This window comes from Talpa occidentalis, unplaced genomic scaffold, assembly GCF_014898055.3.
Source record: "Talpa occidentalis isolate TD23 unplaced genomic scaffold, MPIMG_talOcc4v2.1 talOcc4.12, whole genome shotgun sequence".
Classification (NCBI taxonomy): domain Eukaryota; kingdom Metazoa; phylum Chordata; class Mammalia; order Eulipotyphla; family Talpidae; genus Talpa; species Talpa occidentalis.
This window is the reverse complement of record NW_023601212.1, coordinates 22,302,662-22,313,069: the sequence shown is the minus strand read 5'-3', so window position 1 is coordinate 22,313,069 and position 10,408 is coordinate 22,302,662. Positions and strand designations below refer to the sequence as shown.

At 47.6% G+C, this 10,408-nt stretch overlaps 1 protein-coding gene across 8 annotated transcripts in view; it reads right to left on the bottom strand.

Annotated features, from left to right (window-relative positions):
* GRAMD1B (GRAM domain containing 1B) overlaps positions 1-10,408 on the bottom strand; it is a 231,355-nt gene that overhangs the window by 161,401 nt on the left and 59,546 nt on the right. For 6 of the 8 annotated variants that reach the window (XM_037505478.2, XM_037505482.2, XM_037505479.2 and 3 more), the window contains exon 1: positions 4,560-4,933. The exons of the other annotated variants lie outside the window; for them this stretch is intronic. In XM_037505478.2, coding sequence (XP_037361375.1) covers positions 4,560-4,933 — 374 coding nt within the window. Of the gene's footprint in view, positions 1-4,559; positions 4,934-10,408 lie in introns of those variants that run through there. 8 annotated transcript variants of the gene reach the window in all.

Here is a 10,408-nt window from a genome sequence, read left to right as displayed (position 1 = left end):
CACGATCATGCATTTAAGATGGTTAGGGAACACTTAGCATAACACAGTCTCTACCCTCAAAGAACTATGTGTCTAGAAGGTTTGCGAGTTAAACCTTATCCAGCACAGCTCACTTACCTAATCTGCTGACAAATCACAGGTCTCCCTTACTTTTGTTTGTTGCTTTGTGTTAAGAAAGACAAGAGTTTTTTTCCCTGCCCACCCCCACTTCCTGTGCTTCTCATACAAGGCAGGGTGTGCAGAGGTAACAGGTACAACGTTCAGATGCACACATCACCTTGCTCCTCTAGAAACTGAGCTGAGAAGGAAGACTCCCTCCAAAGGTCTGAGGAAGGGGATGAAGAATTAAGGTAAATACACCAGTGATGCCTATTCATTACCTTCGAACCTACACACCAGCCAGGCTGGCATGAGCTAGATAACCTGGCCTATCAGGCTGGGCAGAATAAGGCAGCACCTGAAGTCAGATGTGTAGTGCAGAGAAACCTGAAGATTCCAGGCTAAGAAGATTACCCAGCTGTGAGTAGGCAGGGTAGTAAATTATACAGGGTGTGTGGTACAGGGCAGAAAGATAGCCATGGGGAACAGTAGTGCAAAAGTTAACAGTGAGAAGGGTGCTTTGGGAAGAAAGAAGCAATAGAGAGCCTGCAGTGAGCCATCCACACCTCCTCCCTTGTGCCTCTTCAGACTTCCCACTCTCTTTCCTTAGAATGACAGATGAGGCTCTGTCCACCTTCTGACTTCCCACCACTAGGTAGCATGTCAGAGAGGGGCTCTGAGCCTCTGGGTCAATTTGGGTTTTGAACAGTAGCCACTATCAGTTATGGCCAAGGGACTTAGGGAGACACACCTGTAAACTTGAGGCAGCCTTGTTCACTGAGCTCAGAAGGTGGGGTGGCCAGCACAAAATGGCACCATCTCTTTCAGTGGTGACTAAGACAACAATACTGAGCCCGATCATTGGAGGAACAGTGCAAGGCTTCAGGCCTCTACCTCCCCAGCCCATTCACAAAGAACAGCAGAAATTGATTGCCTCAGACATCATTCTGAACATGCTTTCTTGGGTTCTGGAACCTGCAGTGACTCCTATTGAATTTAATCTTCTTTGTACCCAAAACACACTATCTATAGGATCTCCACACATCTTCATCAACTGAACAATAAATTGAAACTCAAACTTTGCAGCATGAATTGTAGTTTGTCATTTCATGCCTCCCTCATTTCCCCACATCTCTCATCCAGACCACACTTAGTCATCCACCTCCATCCACAAGCCTACACACAACTACACTACTTTTGCCAGTAGGTATTTGGTCCCATTCAAAACTCAGCTCTTCATAGAAAGTAGGCTCCTGATTATCTAGGGGCAAGGGGGAAGGGTATGAAAATTAAGGGTGACAGCTAGAAGGTATAGACCTTATTTATTGGAGGTGATTAAAATGTTCTGAAACTGATGGTGGTGGTGGTGGCCCATATTTGTGAATATCCTAAAATTCATGGCATTTTATACTTTATGAGTGAACTATGTGGTATGTAAATGATACCACCATAAATTTGTCACCCCCAAAATACTCAATTCTGGATTCATCTCCTCCAAGAAATTTTCTCTGGCTCACAAATAAGGAGAATCGTACTCCAAACAGTAAAGAAGGAATCATTTATTCACTTATGGCTAATTTATTCATCCACAAACATCTATGAATCACCAGGAAAAGCCAAAGCCATGTAGACTGTTATATAGTGAGGATACAATGATGAGCCAGACAGGATTGGAGTCGGAATGTTTTGATGTTGTACCCCTTAGTCTTTGGATCCCCCAAATCATGCTAACTTTGCCATTTTCCTTCTTCCTAGGGTTACAAAGTAAAGGGTCTCCTGATCCTCTGGGTATTTGCTATTTTGTGAATTAACATCTGTAAGCTGTGGTCCTCTAGTGCCTTATCTTCAACCAAATCAGAGAGAATTCCATGGAAGGTCCGCTAAGTATTTTTTTCCGATGTGGAGAGGTAGACTTGGGGTGAAGAGCATGCTGGACCTACCATGTTAATCCCCCCAATCTAAGCCTGAGCAGAGCCATTTTCTAATCCTCAGTTCCAAATAGTGTCACATGTGAGGAGTCCCAGGTGCTGCTCCAGGATACATGAGTGTGTAACCTCATACTCGAGCACACCTCCAACCTGCAACACACTGAATAATGACAATAATCTCACGCCCCAAATGGAAATTTACAGAACATTTCACATGTACTATTCTTGAGACTTCCCCTTAACCCACAGTTATCCCTATACCCTTCTACAGATAGAGAAGGTGAATCGTATATAAGAGAGGTGTCCAAAGGTCCATAGCTATTAAATGATAACACTTAAATTTAAACCTCCATCTCCTGACTTTTAGTCAATACTTTTTCTACTCTTTGCTGCTGAATGCTAACTTCTCAGGGACTCTTGTTTGATATCTACTTGATCAGTTCTTTCCTTTCTAAGAAGTCTTTCATTTCCAAGACCTAAAAATGATGGGGTTTTGTTTTAGCCACAATACAAATTCCAACTATAGGCAGTATAACAGTGGCTGAGGGTAGAGATTCCAGTCAGACAAACAGGGATTTGAATCACAGTCTGCTTTCTTCTGTATACACACACTGTTTTTCAAGACTAATAAGCCACCCTTTCAAAAAACTTCCTTAAACTAAATCCAGGTGACAATCCTTCCTGATGTTACCAGTATGTCCCATTTTCCAACAAAAATGAAGGTTCTACCACGTCCTTAGACAACACTCAAAACCAGGAAAATCTTTAAATATAACCACTTCACCCCCATCCTCACTGTGGACAGCTCTGCAAGATTCTTTGCCCCATATTTTGTATTTGCTTTCCCTACATTTGTCTTGAATATACATGACAGAATCTCAAAGTCAAAATAGCATCTCTTTTAGGGTCTCCCACACTTGAGAGGAAAGTTGACAAACTGTGATGAACTATTTTACTTTAGTTCAAGATTAGCTCCTGCCACACTTGCCTCATTTCCCTTTCCTCTGTGGGAAGGAAACAGAATCAAGTACCAGAACAGAAAGAATTGCTATTCCCTAGATCCTCAAAAAGTCCCAGAACAAGTTCTATAGTTACACCTGCAGGGATATCCACATTCAGTCATGGCAACCAGAGAAGCCTTGGAAGACTCTGAATGACTGTCTTCAGCATAAGGCAACCACTTCCAAGAAACATGGGTCACCCTATTCTTATGCCTTTGTCCACTGCATTCCTCTTTCCCAACCTCATGCCCCGACTCCTATTTCTCCTGCTGTCTTCTACTCCATTTATATTTGTGATGGTTTGATCTTCTTCCTTCCCAAAATCTTTCTCCTCTCCTTTCTTGCACAAGCAGTGCCACATGGCACACACAGTATATGCCTTCCAATGGTTTCCACTTCCTCCACAGGAATGAAGCTCACATGTCTTAATTTCTTAAGTCTCCTCCCATCCTCCTCCTCCTCAACTTTCACATCTCTGCACTCTACCCTGCCCTCCTCCTCACTCCCTCCTCCACACAGCACCATTAGCTGGTACCAGACTGAGCTTTCAAGAACATTTAATACTTGTTGAATTGAAATGAATGGAATGGAACAGATTGGGAAGAGGACTCTTAGGAAAGGTGGCCAATTGCTCAGATGCCCCCCACAGAAGCTCAAACCACTGTTGTGAGACAGAGCCCTAGAGTCTAAAGGTAAATAGGAAGTTGCTGTGTTATCAATGAGCCGATGAGTCTGCAAGGCAATGGCTTGGCTTGGCTCAAACACAAACGGCCAGTGGTAGAGCAGCCCTTGGGATTTCTGTACTAATTTTCTGCCCAGGAAAATAAAACTCCCCAAGGACTCCAATGCCACATTCATCCAGGCAAAGAAGTAGATGGCACAAACCACAATGGTATTAACCCAAGCTAGGTGTCTCCTGATTCTGTTAGGAAATGTGACTCAACATGAATACTCAGCCACCTCCTCTACCTGCGTGGACCACGAGCCTGGTGTCACCAAAAATAAAGTATGAAAACTGAAATGGAGTCTAAGTGGGGAAGCCACTTAACTTCTCCCACCTTTCTGCAATCTCCATATGTACAACGGGAATAGTCCTACCGACTTCAAAGAGTTTTTGTGAGGATTAAAGTTGGAGACCAATACTTCAGGGCTCACCATCATGGCCCGCACAGGATAATGCTCAATAAATGGCAAATGCTCTGGTTTTTATTATTCATTTTGTGAGAGGCTCCAATGGCACGGAATGTAGGGTAAACGAAGCCCAAGTAAATGTGCTACATAATATAAAGTGCCGCCCAGGTTCCCAGGCCTGCGTCCGGGAGATGGGTGGCCAGGGTGGAGGGCTTGCGGTGCAAGAGGTGGGGGGTGGGATGGGTGGGGGTGCTGCAGTGCTTGTGGTGACTCTGGCAAAGGGCTTTGGCACTGCTCCCCGAAGTTTCCACCGGCATGCTCTGGCCCAAAGGCCCTGGGGAGGAGGACAGCTGGGGGGAAACGGCCTGGGGACAGGCCAGGGGGCAGAACCGGGACGTACCTGCTTTCACTGCACTCCTTCCGCTCCCTCACCCTCAGCCACTTGCGGAGGAGAAAGCGTTTTCGGCGCGGGGAGGCGCTGGGTGTGGAGCAGTTGGACCACGGGGTGTCCTCGTCGCTGGAGGGCGTAATCTCGATGGACGGCAGCTGTAGGAACTCCTTGCCCGGAGCCAAGACGCCGGGCAGGTCCTGGGCCAGCCCGGCCTCCAGGCTCTGCTCCTGCACGTTCTTCATGCGGCGCATCTTGAAGCGCCGGCGTCGGAGCGTGGGGGTCGACGAGCTGGACCACACCGGGCTGCCCTCGGGCGCGCCCTGCGGCTCGGGCACCTGCAGGGCCGGCAGCTGGAGGTTCTCCATCATGTTGGCCGCCGGCATGGGTGCGCGTCGCCTCGGCTCCCACGGCGCCCTCCGCGTCCTGCTCCCCACCCCTCGCCCGCGGCGCGCTCGGCCTCTCTCGTTAGGCAACGCTCGCTGCTGGAACTGCAAGCCGGGCCGGTTGCTCTCCCCGGGCCGATGGCGAGGAGGGAGCGCGAGGCACGCCGCAGGCGCGCGGCCGCGGGGAGTCTAACTTTTCCGAGCGCGGGTCCTGCGGGCCGTGAGCGCCCGGCTGACCCGTCCGCGGCCGGAGAGGCGCCCCGAGCGCGTCGGGAGCCGCCTGCCAGCCACCCGGCCGCCCTCCTGGGGCTCCCCTCGAGCGCCCGCTTGTTTTTCTTCCGCCGCTCTCCCTCGCTTGCTTGCGTCTGTGCCTTAGCGGGACTCGGCGGCGCGGAGCCCCAGGGGGGCAGCTCGGCAAACTCTCAGCGGTTTGCGTTCGGCAGACCAGGTTGGGGAGCCGGCTTGGCGCTGCAGGGAGGTAAGAGAGCAAGGAGGAAGAGGAGAGGCAGGAGGGAGAGAGGAAGAGAGAGAGAGAGGAAGCGAGACACTGGATAAAAACAAAAAAGGAGGAGGAGCAGGGGGCTAGGAGGGGGGTGAAGGGAGGCCATCCCTGTCCAGAAAGGGCGTGCACAGGCAGCGACAGCTAGTGTAACTGTACACGGAATCCCTTGGGGAGGGACGCTACCTCCGAGTATAGGCTGCTCCAATCAGCCTAATGAAATAGGATCACGAACCAAACTTTCTCAAAGCCACGATTGGCCAGGCAGCTGGTATTAGACTAACTCCCTGCTTATTCTTGGGGGGAGGGGTGAACGAATTCAGTCTTTGCCCTCCAAGGCCACCCAAGATCCAGGGTTGAGAAAAAACTAGGGAACTGTAGAGCTCGATCTTTTCATTGAAGAAAGTTCTTCCTTTGAATCGTTTGGGGGTGCAGGTGGCAGCACAGGAAGCCTGAGCATAATCAGAGGGCCAACAGCAAAGTTTCTAGAGGCTGCTTCCAAAATGGTAAACTGAGTGGAGAGGACAGTTTTCCTGTGGAATAAGCTCAGGACAGCAGACATGACATACCGAGGAAGCACAGACAATGGGGATCTGAGAGACACAGGACAACACAGGATCAGCTGGGGGAAGGGACTGATTTATCCCTATACAATTTGAGCAACCTGTTAATACCATGTCCCCAATCCAAGCAGAGAATAAAATTAGAGAAGGGTGACACCCAGGAGGCAAAGTATTCCCCAAAGCCCCAGGGAGCTGAGTGTACTCCCTTTATGTTCCTGGGGCTGATTCCATTCTGTTTCAACTTACAAGAGGCATAGGCAGGTCACAAAAAGTCTAATTAATACGTCCAGGTTATGAGACCTAGAGAACCCGGGTCAGCCCGGTAGCATCCCAAGCTGGGCTGACCTACTCACTTCCTAGCCTCAGGTACACCCCAAGATACTGGGTTTAACCAATCCGCCTTATTGAAGCAGAAAGCACCACCAGACTGTATCTAAAACAGCCCAGTCCCTAGAGCAGAGGCACTATGGCCTGTTCTCTGACCTCCCAGACCACTGCCATTTCTCTCTCCAGTAAGTCCTAACTCTGAGAACCAAAGTAGAGATGGTACTTTGAAATAGTCCAGGAAGAACACAAAAGAAGGCACCATTAAGTCCAGAATCTAATTCACCTACACTGGATAAAGAGTGAATCCAATTTTCGGTTGTAAGCTGATGCCCAGTTTCTATGCCAGAATGAAGTTCTGGTAATATTTCACAAGTGTCACAAAGCCAAGATAAAAATCACATACTTAAAAATCACAAGAACTGACTGTGAGAAACTATGGCCCTGCAGTTCAGCAAGACATCAAGCATGCAGTTGGCCACAGGTCTAGCATGCCCTACAATGACACATCAAGGGGAGCTAAAGCACAGTGTACTGCACCACCTGCATGAGGCCAGGAAACTTGAGTGACATGCGTTTTGCTGAGGGTGGGGTGAGGACACTGAAGCCAAAGCCAGGCCCACTGGCAAATGACTCCCGGAACAGCAGTCCCATCTTATTTCTGATTCTTCTCCACATCCGGTCACTTGCTCTTTCAAGGGTGGTTTCGTATCACTCTATTTTAACTCCTGGATGTGGCATGGAAGGAGAAACCCATTCCCATCAGGTGGTAGGCCTGGCAAGGGGCAGCACACTTCTTCTGGGCATTCTGAGGCAGCTGGGCTGTAACACCCATTTGCAGGATTCAGAACTAAGCCAAGGCACCAGAGATGCTCAAGGTCTTGAATTTCTTCCAGGGATGGCGTTGTGCAGCAACCTGATAACTACTCAGTTCAGACACTTATCTGTTGAGGGGCCATTGAAGTAGGAGCCTGGGGTCTCAGGTGTAAAGAGGAAGAAGGGAAACTGGGACACAACCTTCTCTTGGAGGCACAAGACAGGGGTCAAAAGGTTCACTGGGTATTTGGGAGACAGGAAGGCTTCCAAGGGGAGCAGCTCCTCCCCCTTTAACTTTTCCTGAGCATTCTGATTTAAATGTGAGCCTCTTTGAAAGAGAAAAATCACCAGCTCCCTCTACCCACACACTTCAGCCACTTTTTCCACCTACAGTAGATATTGGATTTAAAATGTGAAATCCTATGAGATCTAATTTAAGCCTTGGGCACAGCAGTAGTTGAGAATGATCATTTACATTTCACCTGGTCTGAGGGAAAACTTCCCCCAAACTAAATCTGAGATGCTGGGAAGCAGGTATCAGGGTATCTTACCACTCTCCTTGTTCACTTTGCCTACAGTCCCTTCTTTCCTTCAAGCCATAACCTTTCCATCTAGCTTCCATATGATCCAGCAATTCCACTCCTAGGTATTTATCCAAAGGACACAGAAACATTAATTCAAAAGGGCACCTGCACCCCTATGTTTATAGCAGCACTATTTACAATATCTAAGCTTTGGAAACAAGCCAAATGCCCAAAAATAGATGACTGGATCAAGAAGATGTGGAACATATACACCATGGAATACTACTCAGCATTCAAAAAAGATAAACTCATGCAATTTGCAGCAACATGGATGGAGCTGGAAGGGATGATGCTCAGCGAAATAAGCCAGAAAGAAAAAGAAAAATACCGGATGGTCTCACTCATAGCAGGAATTTAGAAAATCTAAGTAAGGGACCAGGAAAAAACCTAATTATAATAAAGTAAAATCAAAATCAACAAGCATCTATAAACCAGAGACACACTACCAGGGGAGGGCGGGTGGAGAAGGGAGCAGGATCAAAACAAGGGGAGGTGGGAATTGTACGGGGATTATAACTAAGATGAAAATGCATACATTGTGCAAAAATGAAAAATGATGTAAAAAAATATATAAAAGAAAGAAAGAAAGAAAGAAAAAAACCATGACCTTTCCATCCACTATAATCTGTGGAACACATACCCCTTGTCCCCCAGCTGTTTCTATTTCCTTTTCACTATGGCACCATCAAGAAAGGTCATAAATGTGACAAAACTTTGAAAAATGAAATGTTCTGCAAGTACCAGCCACCATTGCTCTTAAGGCTGCAAGTTCACTGAGGGAAGAATTCAGTTTCTCCTTTAATTCTTTCAGGTAATCCCGTGTCTTTTGTTTATACTCTTTTTAAAAGACCTTCATACATACTTTATCTTCCCCAGCCACCCTAGGGCTGATAGAACAGATGTTATTACCCACGTTTTATAATTGCTTAAAATGAGACACAGTAATTTTCCCAAGGTCACAGATAAATACCAATGCCTAATCAATGCCAAGCCAGGGCTGGAACCCAGGTCTTTTGAAGCCAGTTAGAGGTCACCAAGTCTCTCAAATGCATCAGCTCTGGGCAGCCTGTGGCATCCACATTTTACCAGCACTGATTTTAGCTGGGTCAGTCACAAAATGGCATGTAGCTATTCCATCCCATCAGTTATTTTATTCATGGGGAAATGAAAGTGCAAAATTTGGAAAAACAATTTCCCCGAAAGAGCTGTGGGGGGGAAGGGGGGCAGGATTTTGCATTTCCACAATCCTACCTGCTTCAGAATCTCAACCACTGATTTTTCCCTCCAAGTCTCCCCTTCCCCACTCCTCTCCCACATTTGGCTCCCAGCTGACTCCAGGGTTCTCTGGGAAACTGACCTCCGGCCCCCAGACAGGTGCCAGCCAGAACAACCTGGCCACCCCTTCCCCCACCTGGCAGCCAGACCTCTGACTTGAAATGAAAGGAGCTCATATTACCAAGCAACTGTTGTTTATTCTCAGCTGCTCAGGCTTCCTTTTCCTACAGACACAAGACACCCAACACCTGTCTATTACTTCTGGAGACCTATAAATGACACCGTCTATTATTCAGTCGAAACTTCCAGGAGGGCATGTAAGTGAAAAATAGCAGCTGTGAAACTAGATTTCTCCTGGGTGCACATCCAAGGGAGTGTGGCTTGGAAGGGGCAGGCGCCCAATGACCCACCATCCCACCTGTCCCAGGGATGCCAAGGGCAGGCACAGACAGGAGTGTCCCCTCCCACACTGCCACACAAGACTGACAGTGTCCACGCTCAAGGTGGGTAGGCAGAGTCTCTCTCCCGCAAACACTCAGAATGGCCAATACCAAGGGCAGTCCACCTAGAAGGGAAAGAAGCAGGCAGTGGGGGCAGGAGAGAAATGGCCTTTGGTGATGTAGAAAGCTGGATATACCGACAGAAATGTGAAGAAGGTCGTGAGGGCAGTGTCATTCATTAACTGTGACCAAATGCAAAATGAAGGTTGGCCAGAGATAATTGTCTCGCTATCCTGTTGAGAGCAAGGGGAAATGAGAGTATAGAGCTCAGGGTGGAAGATTCAGGTTAGATGATAAACATTTCCAGAGAGTAAGACCTATTAAGGACCGGAATGTGTGACCAAAAATGAATAGAGAGTGGCTTTATGTGCATGTCTTTGAAGGTAACCAGAGCCTCCATTGAGGGCAGTGACAGGAGAGTGATTATCTCTTAAAGGCCTAGTCCCTACCCTACCACAGTGTTCTGTTAAGGCCGAGATTCTCTCTTCTTAACAAAATAAAAATTTGGGCCTCTCTGGTGGCGCAGGGGTTAAGATGCAACTTATGAAGCAATCCACAGCCACTGTAGCACGAGTTTGACTCCCGGCCCACTAGGGAGAAACCCACATGGCACAGCAGATCTCTCCTGTCCCGCCCGCTGCTCCCCTCAGCAGTGTACTTTGGTCCGTCTGCCTGTTCTGTTCTCTGCTCTGTTTGGTGAATCCTCTCACCCCCCCCCCGCATCTCTGGCCTTTACCTCAATTCTTGTATAAAAATAAATATATCTTTAAAAAAAAATTAAAATTCACTTATGCCTATTAACAAAGTCCATTTGAATTGACACGACACATTTCTGGTCCCAGGTATTTTGATTACTAATTACTTACACACTTTTCTGAAACCCACAAACACTTTTTATATTGTTACAGGGCAGG